The 12855-nt window shown below is 41.1% G+C and overlaps 1 protein-coding gene across 5 annotated transcripts in view; it reads left to right on the top strand.

Moving 5' to 3' along the window:
• Positions 1 to 12362, top strand: part of CRLF1 (cytokine receptor like factor 1) — a 102698-nt gene extending 90336 nt beyond the window's left edge. For 3 of the 5 annotated variants that reach the window (XM_044282841.1, XM_044282842.1, XM_044282846.1), the window contains one exon: positions 11367 to 12362. In XM_044282841.1, coding sequence (XP_044138776.1) covers positions 11367 to 11455 — 89 coding nt within the window. In that variant the 3' untranslated portion in view covers positions 11456 to 12362. Of the gene's footprint in view, positions 1 to 11329 lie in introns of all 5 variants that reach the window. The other 2 variants (XM_044282845.1, XM_044282844.1) reach the window with 1 other exon arrangement.
• The last annotated feature ends 493 nt before the right edge of the window (positions 12363 to 12855 follow it).

A 12855-nucleotide genomic window follows, 5' to 3' on the forward strand; every position in this document is an offset into this window, starting at 1 on the left:
ACATCTGAAAGATGAAATCAAATAATTTGTTTCTTACCACAAAACTTAAATCATCAAACCTATGTTATCAGTGACAGATGGGATGATGCAAGGAAGGTATGACCTGTGTCTTCCTTGCATTCCCCTATATATAGACAATTGGTGATACAGATCTAATCAATGTTTTCTCAAACCTTTTTGGCCCTCATAGATTTTTGTCCTATGAGTGCTGGCTAACTCTGCCTGTATTAGAGGTGGTGCTTAGTCTAGATGTGGGGCTTAATAGTATTTTTGTCATGCTTTAGACAATGTTGAAGAAGGAGTCTGCTGCTGCAGACAGTTGTCTTACAACTAGGCAGAGAATTGTGAGAAGAAAGAAGGGGGAAATGGCTGAGCTCCTGGGACAAACGGAGAAGATTTCTTTACAAATTTCACAGTTTTAATTATAATTTGAGGCAAAAAAGAATTAAAGGAAAGGAAGAGATTAAGGGAGATAGCATTCACATTTTTCATGCATTTTCCACGTTTAGTGTTTCTTACAAAACAGCAGAATGTATATCACATATTCCCTTATTTCAAATGATCAGTTTCCGGAAGAAAGATGTGGTCACATACTAGAACATTCCTTCCATTTCAAAAGACTCATAGGACTGCTGACGCCTTTTGGCTTATCCAGCAATTAAAAGAAATGTTGCTCACTTTTCAGTGCTAATTGAGATACCATGAACCTTTTAGAGTGGGAATCTGCTAGCTAGAGAAGTCACAGTTGAATTTATCGGGCAATAGGGAGAAAGCACTGGAGGAGTGTGAAGAAGAGATGCCAGGAATGGAAGTCACAGCTGGTCAAGATTGGCTCATTTAACTCTCCTTATAAAAATAACATACAGACATCAAACCTAGGCAGGAAATCATTCTCTGAAATAATAACGGGCGTCTTTTAAATTGTGTAGTTTGTGTACTTATAATTGCACTGTTTAATGAATTAGATAAAAAGTAGGCTTGTACATGTTATACATATCAAGATTTATCTAACAGTGGTTGGGGCATTACAGTGATTCATAAAAGGGCCATAGAGATCATTCTTGGGTAGTATAATATAGATCAAGGTAAGAAGTTTGCTTACCATGGGCGTGCCTTGTGAAGGAGCTAATAGAAATATAGCATTATTGCCATATATTGAAATACTTTGTTATTGCAATCCATGGTATAAGTGAGTCAATGATTGCATGTTTGAACCCCCTGGGGGGAGGGGGAGGCTAAAAATAAAAAATAATTGAAAAAGTTTAAAAAACAAAAGAATTAAAATTCAAGAAACTCTCTTTCCCTATTTTACATATAAAAATGAATAAACAAAACAATTATGGGTGTCATAATATAGGGAGTCAAGTTTCCAAAATTTTCTGAGAGTAGTAAACATAAAAACAAAAAAAATCGGTTTCACTGTAATTGTACTGACCTGCAGAATAAACTGACATGACACACGTAACATGTCATTACCACACAATAAACACAGTATATATATTCTTTTGTTTTATAATAATTCCTAATGGATTGTATGTAATATTAAATTGTGTTATTAGAAAGTATAACTTATCCCACAAAAAAACAAGATCTCATGCAGCTATGTGAGCAGAAAAATCTAGACACTTTTGGTGATTTAGACACAGAAGAATTCTTTATATCTAGATGTGACAAATTGCACCAAAATGCACACAATTCTTGATGCCTATTTCTGTATCTAGCCAAATGACATATATATACAAATTGGAATCCATAACCAGTATAACATAAAACATTTTAATGCACTTTCTTTACAGATTATATACTGATGCTTTTGTGTTGAAAGCTATTCCCACCTTTCTTACCATAAAGTTATACTCCTATCTTAGACATTTAGGAGGTCATTTATCAAACTGGGATAAAGTAAAACTGGCTTAGTTGCCCACAGCAACAAATTTGATTTCACCTTTCATTTTTCACAGCTCCTTTGGAAAATGAAAGGCGGAATCTGATTGGTTGCTTTGGGCAACTAAGCCAGTTCTACTTTACACAAGTTTGACAAATGACCTCCTTAAAGCTTACCTCATTTTTTATTTTATATTTCACAATTCAATATTACAGGTGACAATGGTGAACTTTGCCCACTGCAAATGACAACTCTATCTCCTGGTAGCTAACTACTGATTTGTAAAAGGTGTTTTTCCATCTTAGACTGTTTATAAAAGTCACATAGGTGGGATATTTATCAGATATACCATGCAGGTACCTTAAAGCATAGCTAAACTTTTTTTATTTTTATTCAATAGTATGGGTGATAGTGAACTTTGTTGAACATTTTAATAAGGGAAAAGTGCCATATTTTACCTATCCTCAACCTGATCACAGTCTCTAAACCAATGTGACCTCCATCTACCAGTTATGCCATAAATGTCTTTGATGGAAAAAACCCTTTAACAATTCAGTAATTGGCTACCAAAGTTGTCATAGTAGAGTTGTCATTTGCAGATTTTTTTTTTTTTATTTGCCATGATCTTCTGATTATTTGTGGACTGACTGCCAGTACCCATATAATCCTCATAGTGGCACTCCCTTTCACCCACTGTAAAGAGAACTGCAGAGCAACTATAGTATATTCTTGTTAATAAAATTGTATAGGAGGTGACTGGGAGTTCCACTTTGCAGGAGAAATTCACTCCTGGTTTTGGCTTCCAAAAGTGCATCTGGAAACCTAACTTTGTGGCAGTAGCCTAAGTCCTTTCATTCTCAGGATCGGCAGTACTCTAAAAGTTTTAACCTACATAAAACATAAGGTTATGGGTTATCCCAGTAATATTCTATACCTTTATAAGATGGGAATACCTTTTAAGCTGCCACACGATTTTATCAGCTATAAGAAAAACTATTTGTGTGCTTTGAGATTTTTCTGCATTTTTGTGTTTCTTTTGTGACATTTTTGCACCAGTGTTTTTTGCCTTTTTTTTTTTGTGAATGGGAATGAAGGACACAAGTGTTTTTTTTTTTTTTTTTACTACTGCCATTTTCAGCTAGCATTTTTGTCTTTCTTGCTTCTTTTCAAAACACAGCATATTGTTGCTCATGCCATTTTTTCAGGTGTTTTCATATCACCTTCTGTATAGGGGAAAATTACCACGAAGAAAACACTGGTGGTAAGACTGTGTGCAAAAAAACACAACTAAAAATTCCACAAAAAAGCTGCAAAAAACAGCGGTGACAAAAAACCCTGCTTTTTCTGGCCATTTTTTTTTTACTGGTAAGAAAGTCCTGAGCTAAATTCATGTGTTAGAACCCTTAGGCCTCTTGCACACTGCCGTGTTTCACGGCCGTATGCGGGCCGTGGAACGGCGGCCTGGATCCCTCCTGAGAGCAGGAGCGCACAGCGTCACTGGTTGCTATGACGCCGTGCGCTCCCTGCTGCCGCCGCTATACAGCAATACACTGGTATGATCTATACCAGTGTATTACTGTACTGTGCCGGCAGCAGGGAGCGCACGGCGTCATAGCAACCAGTGACGCCGTGCGCTCCTGCTCTCAGGAGGGATCCAGGCCGCGGTTCCACGGCCCGCATACGGCCGTGAAACACGGCAGTGTGCAAGAGGCCTTAGACTGTTTTCTTATTTACATTGTTTGATATTATGCTTTTTTTTAACATTAAGGAAATAATTATATTAAAGGGGTTTTCTACATTTAGGTATTATCCATTGGAAAATGAAAAGTTTTGCAACTCTCTAATGTTTGTGTTTCAAATTTTCAAAATTTTAAATATATCTGCTTGCTTTCAGTAGACAGAAATGTTGTTACATTAAGGGGCTGTAAATTAGTCCTATGGATACACACATGTTGGTTAGCTATATCAGACCTTTAACAAGCCATATATACTTTAAACACAAGCAATTAGGCTAGGTTCAGACATTCCGTTTTTTTTATGCAGCTTTTGAAGATAAAGAGGAGCAGACAATATTTCCTTAATGAGTCTCCTCTGTTTATGAATCTGATCCATTCCTGGATTTCCTTTCAAAAAGTGCATCAAAAACTTGAATGTGCCGAACCCAGCTTAACCCCTTAAGGACCAGGCTCATTTTCACCTTAAGGACCAGGCCATTTTTTGCAAATCTGACCAGTGTCACTTTAAGTGCTCATAACTTTAAAACGCTTCGACTTACCCAGGCCGTTCTGAGATTGTTTTTTCGTCACATATTGTACTTCATGACACTGCTAAAATTGGGTCAAAAAAGTTAATTTTTTTGCATAAAAAAATACATTTTTTACCAAAAATTTTGAAAAATTAGCAAATTTCAAAGTTTCAGTTTCTCTACTTCTGTAATACATAGTAATACCCCCAAAAATTGTGATGACTTTACATTCCCCATATGTCTACTTCATGTTTGAATTGTTTTGGGAATGATATTTTATTTTTTGGGGATGTTACAATGCTTAGAAGTTTAGAAGCAAAATTTGAAATTTTTGAGAAATCTTCAAAATCCCACTTTTTATGGACCAGTTCAGGTTTGCAGTCATATTGTGAGGCTTAGATAATAGAAACCTCCCAAAAATGACCCCATTCTAGAAACTACACCCCTCAAGGTATTCAAAACTGTTTTTTCAAACTTTATTAACCCTTTAGGTCTTCCACAAGAGTTGATGGCAGATGGAGAAACAATTTTGAAATTTCTATTTTTTGGAAAATTTTCCAATATAATCAATTTTTTCCAGGAGTAAAACAAGGGTTAACTGCCAAACAACACTCAAAATGGGTTGCCCTGATTCTGTAGTTTGCAGAAACACCCCATATGTGGTCGTAAACTACTGTTTGGCCGAACGGTAGCACATAGAAGGAGGGGAACACCATATGGGTTTTGGAAGGCAGATTTTGCAGGACTGGTTTTGTTTATACCATGTCCCATTTGAAGCCCCCTGTTGCACCCCTAGAATAGAAATTTCAAAAAAGTGACTCCATCTAAGAAAGTACACCCCTCAAGGTATTCAAAACTGGGTTTACAAACTTTGTTAACCCTTTAGGTGTTCCACAAGAGTTAATGGCAGATGGAGAAACAATTTTGAAATTTCTATTTTTTGGAAAATTTTCCAATATAATCAATTTTTTCCAGGAGTAAAACAAGGGTTAACTGCCAAACAACACTCAAAATGGGTTGCCCTGATTCTGTAGTTTGCAGAAACACCCCATATGTGGTCGTAAACTACTGTTTGGCCGAACGGTAGCACATAGAAGGAGGGGAACACCATATGGGTTTTGGAAGGCAGATTTTGCAGGACTGGTTTTGTTTATACCATGTCCCATTTGAAGCCCCCTGTTGCACCCCTAGAATAGAAATTTCAAAAAAGTGACTCCATCTAAGAAAGTACACCCCTCAAGGTATTCAAAACTGGGTTTACAAACTTTGTTAACCCTTTAGGTGTTCCACAAGAGTTAATGGCAGATGGAGAAACAATTTTGAAATTTCTATTTTTTGGAAAATTTTCCAATATAATCCATTTTTTCCAGGAGTAAAACAAGGGTTAACTGCCAAACAACACTCAAAATGGGTTGCCCTGAATCTGTAGTTTGCAGAAACACCCCATATGTGGTCGTAAACTACTGTTTGGCCGAACGGTAGCACATAGAAGGAGGGGAACACCATATGGGTTTTGGAAGGCAGATTTTGCAGGACTGGTTTTGTTTATACCATGTCCCATTTGAAGCCCCCTGTTGCACCCCTAGAATAGAAATTTCAAAAAAGTGACTCCATCTAAGAAAGTACACCCCTCAAGGTATTCAAAACTGGGTTTACAAACTTTGTTAACCCTTTAGGTGTTCCACAAGAGTTAATGGCAGATGGAGAAACAATTTTGAAATTTCTATTTTTTGGAAAATTTTCCAATATAATCAATTTTTTCCAGGAGTAAAACAAGGGTTAACTGCCAAACAACACTCAAAATGGGTTGCCCTGATTCTGTAGTTTGCAAAAACACCCCATATGTGGTCGTAAACTACTGTTTGGCCGAACGGTAGCACATAGAAGGAGGGGAACACCATATGGGTTTTGGAAGGCAGATTTTGCAGGACTGGTTTTGTTTATACCATGTCCCATTTGAAGCCCCCTGTTGCACCCCTAGAATAGAAATTTCAAAAAAGTGACTCCATCTAAGAAAGTACACCCCTCAAGGTATTCAAAACTGGGTTTACAAACTTTGTTAACCCTTTAGGTGTTCCACAAGAGTTAATGGCAGATGGAGAAACAATTTAGAAATTTCTATTTTTTGGAAAATTTTCCAATATAATCAATTTTTTCCAGGAGTAAAACAAGGGTTAACTGCCAAACAACACTCAAAATGGGTTGCCCTGATTCTGTAGTTTGCAAAAACACCCCATATGTGGTCGTAAACTACTGTTTGGCTAAACGGCAGGACATAGAAGAAGGGGAACGCCATACGGTTTTTGGAAGGCAGATTTTGCTGGACTGGTTTATTTACACCATGTACCCTTTCAAGCCCCCTGATGCACCCCTAGAGTAGAAACTCCATAAAAGTGACCCCATCTAGGAAACTACGGGATAAGGTGGTTGTTGTTTTGGGACAATTTTTGGGGTAAATTAGATTTTTGGTTGCTCTATATTACTCTTTTTTGAGGCAATGTAACAAAAAAATGTAATACTAAAATTGTTTCTACATTCGCTATTTAGTTTTGTGGAACACCTAAAGGGTTAACATAGTTTGTAAAGTAATTTTTGAATACCTTGAGGGGTGTAGTTTCTTAGATGGGGTCACTTTTTTGGAGTTTCTAGTCTAGGCTACATCAGGGGGGGCTTCTAATGGGACATGGTGTAAAAAAAAAAAACTGTCCATCAAAATCTGCCTTCCAGAAACCGTATGGAGTTCCCTTCGTTCTATGCCCTGCCGTGCGGCTATATAGCCATTTACGACCACATATGGGGTGTTTCTGCAAACTACAGAATTGGGGCAATAAATGTTTAGTTTTGTTTGGCTGTTAACCCTTGCTTTATTACCGGCAAAATGGATTTAAATTTAAATTTTGCCCAAAAATAGGTGTTTTGGCACCGTTTTTATTTAATATTTTTAACACCGTTCATCCGAGGCGTTTGGTAAAAAGTTATTTTTATAGCGACGACTTTTACGCACGCGACGATGCCCAATATGTATGGCTCTCAGACTTTGGAGACACTAAGCAGGCATCCTAAAACTGCGGCCCTCCAGATGTTGTAAAACTACAATTCCCACCATGCCCTGATGATGGCTGTAGGTTGTCTGGGCATGCTGGGAGTTATAGTTTTACAACATCTGGAGGGCCGCAGTTTGAGGATGCCTGCACTAAAACTAATATTTTTTGGGGAAAGAAAAATTGTTTTCGTGTCTCCAAAGTCTGAGAGCCATAGTGTTTTATGTTCTCTAGTGAACTGTTGGGGATTATAAAAATTTAGTACTCCATGGAAGTGTGATACTCCCTGAAGCAATCGATAATGCAGAGGCCCGGATGATCGGGGCACGTGTCACATTGAGTTGTGGTGTCCTTCCGTATCCCCCTCTTGTGACACACTCTGCACTTTTTTTGGGTTCGTCCCTTCTTTCCAGTATGGGGGACCACACCTGGAAAGTGTTGGCCAGGGACGATCCGGGCGCCTCCAGTTCCCGAGGTACTCCGGCCTGCTCTTTCCCGGTCCGAAAAGATCAGGTCTTTGAGGACTGCCTCATAGAATTGGAGGAATGTCCCTGTGCTGCCAGCGCTTCGGGATAGTACAAAAGAGTTGTACATGGCAACCTGCACCATGTAGACCGCAACTTTTTTGTACCATGCCCGGGTTTTGCGCATGGCGTTATATGGCGTGAGGACTTGATCAGAGAGATCAACTCCTCCCATATACCGATTGTAGTCGACGATACAATCGGGCTTGAGGACCGTTGCCGCGGTACCTCGCACAGGGACTGGGGTGGTGCTGTTACCGTGGATTGTGGACAGCATAAGGACATCCCTCTTGTCCTTATACCTGACCAGCAACAGGTTTCCACTGGTAAGTGCACGGGTCTCACCCCTGGGGATAGGTACCTGGAGGGGGTAGGCAGGGAGGCCGCGTTGATTTTTCCGCACGGTCCCACAAGCGAACGTGGATCTGGCGGCAAGGGACCTGAACAAGGGAATGCTGGTATAAAAGTTGTCCACGTACAAGTGGTAACCCTTATCCAGCAGTGGGTACATAAGGTCCCACACGAGTTTCCCGGTAACACCCAGAGTGGGGGGACATTCTGGTGGTTGAATCCGGGAATCTCGCCCCTCGTACACACGAAATTTGTAAGTGTACCCTGAGGTACTCTCACAAATTTTGTATAGCTTCACGCCATACCTCGCCCGCTTTGTGGGAATGTATTGGCGGAAACTGAGTCTCCCCTTGAACGCAACGAGAGACTCATCAACCGCGACCTCCCTTCCAGGTACGTAGGCCTGCTGAAATGTGGCCCCAAAGTGATCGATGACTGGCCGTATCTTGTACAGCCGGTCATAGGCAGGATCACCTCGGGGGGGACATGCTGCATTATCGGAATAATGCAGACATTTCCGGATGGCCTCAAACCGGTGACGTGTCATGACCATACTGTACAGTGGGGTCTGGTATAGGACGTCCCCACTCCAGTATTGCCTGACACTGGGTTTTTGGACTAGACCCATATGCAGCACGAGGCCCCAAAATGTCCTCATCTCGGCTGCGCTGACCGGCGTCCAGCCACCGGGTCTAGCCAAAACTGAGCCTGGGTTTTGAGCGACGAACTGTTGGGCGTACAGATTCGTCTGCTCCACCATCAAATTCACCAGTGGGTTACTGAAAAAAAAACTAAAAAAGTCTATTTCAGTAAACCCCACTGTGGGAATCTGGATTCCAGGATTGCCAGCGAAATCCGGAATCTCAGGCTCAAAGTCCACTGGGGGACACCAGCTAAGTTCATCGGCAGGGGGCTCCGGTGAACTTATTTGGTGGGCCGGGAAACCAGTACGAACCCCAGGGCGGCTCGTACTAGGGTGGGCCACAGGATCCCTAGCATGTGTGGCCCCTGGCTCCGCCTGGCGGCGTCTCCGCTGCCTTGGTGGCTCATCGTCATCCGATGATGATGAGGAGGATGCGGATGACAAAAGGAACGTGGGGTCATCCTCATCCTCACTGGGGCTCTCAGAGTCGGAGGCAATCTGGGCATATGCCTCCTCGGCTGAGAACACCCGGCGGGCCATGGGTGTGTGTGTGTGCGTGTGTATGTGCGTGCGTGTAAACCTTTATTCTATGTGCGTGTGTGTGGGGGCACGGGTGTTCACGTACTAAAAAGTCCAGGCAAAAAAAATGTGTTAGGAAAAAAAAAAAAAAAAAAAGTTCAAACTTGCTGATCTGCGGTTCAACGCTGATCAGCGGTCGGTGGGGTGGTGGGGCGGGCGATGCGCTAACAGTGGACGGACGCTAAAAAGTGCCGGCCAGTCAGCGCACGCAGAAAAAAAAAAATGTGGTGGTGGGGGAAGGGTCTGGTGGTGGGGGGAGGGGGTTGGTGGGTGGGGGGGGGGGGCTGGTGGTGGGGGGGGGGGGGCTGGTGGTGGGGGGGATGCGGGGGGGGCAAGTGGCGTGGGGTCTGGGGTCTGAAAGTTGTAAAAAAAAAAAGTTTGGAATAAATGTGTTTTTTTTTTTTTTTTTTTTTCTAACTTTTCCCTTCTTTCCCTGCCTAACGGTGCCTCTCCCTCACTGACCCTAACCTACCTGGGTGGCGATGGGTGCAGGAGGGTGATGGATGCCGATTTAGGGGGACACAGGAGCTGGTGCTGGACGATGCTGCACGGTCAGGGTGCTGGACAGGAAGAGGAGGGGAGAGAGGAGCGCAGGAAGTTTGAATCTCGCGCCTCTCTCCCCTGCACCAATCAGCACCCTGGACAGCGGCGTTCAGCACCAGGGCCAGCTCCGCCTCTGCAAATCCTCGGACTGCGATTGGTGGTGTAAAATTACGCCACCGATCGCAGTCTTTTTCCGGTTCATCGGGTCACAGGACACCCGAATGGACCGGAAACGCAGAAAACCGCAGGTCTGAATTGACCTGCGGTTTTCTGCGATCGCCGATACGGGGGGGTCCAATGACCCCCCCCTGCGTTGTTACGGGATGCCGGCTGAATGATTTCAGCCGGCGTCCCGTTCCGATTAACCCCTGCGGCGCCGGAATGCAGATTTTAAGTCAGGACGTACCGGTACGTCCTCGGTCCTTAAGGACTCGGGAAATAGGGCGTACCGGTACGTCCTCGGTCCTTAAGGGGTTAAGAAGAAATTAACAAAAAGTTGCAAAGCTTCTATACACCAAATGGCCATTACAGAAAACCAGGAAACTCTCTTTACCTTATTTTAATAGGTAGTAGTAATTGTTATTTAATTGCATGTCTGATTAGCGTAATAAACCTATCAATGTACTCTCTGCCACGTGGTAGCGGGAGAGCAGCATACTGAACCAATGATGAAGCAGGAGGTGTGACTACATCAGACTCCCTGTTAGAGATGAGCAAAGTTCTTGAAAATTCGATTCGGATGTTTCACCGAATAAAAAAAATAAAATTTGCTTTGTGATGAATTACTTTGTCACGGAGCGCATTTCTTTGTTAGTAGTGGGTGCAATGACAGGTAAAGGCGATTGTGCCGCTTACCATCATTGTACCCTTCAGATGCCCCGTTTATCGATGATTGCGGCATCTGACATTAATATTAAGATCAATAATAAAAAAATATAAATAAAATCATACTTATCTCATCCATTTGATTTAGAAGAATCTGTACCGCCATCTTGCGTGAATATTCAGTGTGAAATCTCGCACAGCGTGTGATGACGCGCAAAAGATTTTGTCTGGGATCTTCAATCATGATGGTGGTGGTGGACTCCTCACGCTCAAATGGATGAGGAAAAATTGATTAGTTGCCATGAAGCACAAAGAAATTCGGCTTTGCGGCGAATCAAATTTTCTCTGAAATTCAGATCGAAGTTTACTTCGGACACTTCGATTCGCTGAACACTACTCCCTGTAGACACTGTAGCTAAACTCTTGTCACAGATCACAGCTTTGCCCTGTAGGTACTGACATACATACACATTTTTCACTTTAAAACTGATGCAATTGTATTCCTACTTAGTTCAACTGAGATTATACTTTTATCTCGCAATAATAGTCACACAATTCTAATTTCCTTGGTTACCTCATGGTCACCTAAGAGCTAAATTGATAAAGTTAAGACCACCCCCCACCAACGTGAGCAGCGTGAGGTCCTGTATTTAAACTGAAAAAGTACCTTGAGGATATTTTCTATGCTTTCAGGTTCTACCAGGTGATAAGTTATAGCATCTTATTTTAGCCGGGCAGGAGGACGCAAAGGAAGCGGATCTGAAGACCATACACAAAGCGGCAGCAAAACTTGAGCATCGCCCTGAGGAAGACTTTTAAGTTCAACCTTTGAGATCCTGAAGGCAAGCTTTGTTGTTCCAAAGCCAGAGACTCCAGTAGAGATGAAGTTGTGTGTTTTCAATGTACGTCCCATTCCACTCCTGAAACCATGGTTTGAAGGTGACCAAAAAGTCTTGTGAAAGACTACCTTTTACAGAACTGTATGTGTTCAGTGCTTTTACCTGGAATCTATTATTTTTTATCTCTTATTTAAATTTTGTACATTTTGACTATGTTTGTAATGCTCACAGAAATTTAGTGTTTACGTGTTTTATATGTCCTTGTCATCAAGTAGATTTTTTTTTAAAAGAATTAAAATGATATTTTCTCTAAAATGACAGAAATGAAGTTGTTTTTACAGCATGAGCAATGTCAATTATATGGAAAAAAAAAATGCTAACCATTCCTTCAGTCGCAACCTTAGGAAGCAGTAGTTAAAGACGAAGGGACACAATAGGTCTTAATAAAGTTTGGAAATATTAACAGGCACTCAATCATCTGGAACGGCCATGAAAATTCACACTTTAATATAAAATAAACAATGGTAATATAAAAATTTAAAATTCCGGTTCAATATAAGCAGCAATCATAGCCAAAAACCAATGTATACTTTGTGAATCAATACATAATCGAAATTATATCTATTGACCGCTAATTACAGATAAAAAAATAAAAAAATAAAAAAAAGTATTTCCCAAAGGAAATCCTCGATGGTGCTTAGTCCAAATATTTAATGATTAGTGATGCTATTTAATCCAGAGAATTATTAGTGGTATTACTTGATTCAAATAATTAGTTGATTATTGTCTATAATTCATCCAATGATTACTGTTCGTGATTACATTAATTCATTTTACAATAACAATGTTGATGGCAATATGTAATCCAAATGATTAATTTGCTGTTGTTCCTAGTTCATCCAATGATCACTGTTCATGATTGTATTAGATTAAAATATTATTAAATAATCAGTATTGTTAGTTGATCCAGATATTAATTGTATTATTAATTCAGGAGTCAGTGTTCATAATTATGATAGTATCAAGTAGTCATTAGTCCCCTATTCAAGTTCATGTAGATATCTTATCCATCTAACATCATGGATAGAAATTTCCCCAGGTTAAATGTCATCTATTCAGTATCAATGCGTATATGTATTAGTGCAAACAGTTTTTTGCTGCTGGCAGCTGTACGTTACCACTTAGATGTGTTCCCAGGAGCAACAGTATATAGGCCAGGGCTGGCCAACCTGCGGCTCTCCAGCTGTTGTAAAACTACAATTCCCACCATGCCCTGCTGTAGGCTGATAGCTTTAGGCTGTCTGGGCATGCTGGGAGTTGAAGTTTTGCAACAGCTGGAGAGCTGCAGGCTGGCCATCCCTGATATAAGCGGTGAAGTCC

This window comes from Bufo gargarizans, chromosome 2 (genome assembly GCF_014858855.1).
Source record: "Bufo gargarizans isolate SCDJY-AF-19 chromosome 2, ASM1485885v1, whole genome shotgun sequence".
NCBI classification, from domain to species: Eukaryota; Metazoa; Chordata; class Amphibia; order Anura; family Bufonidae; genus Bufo; species Bufo gargarizans.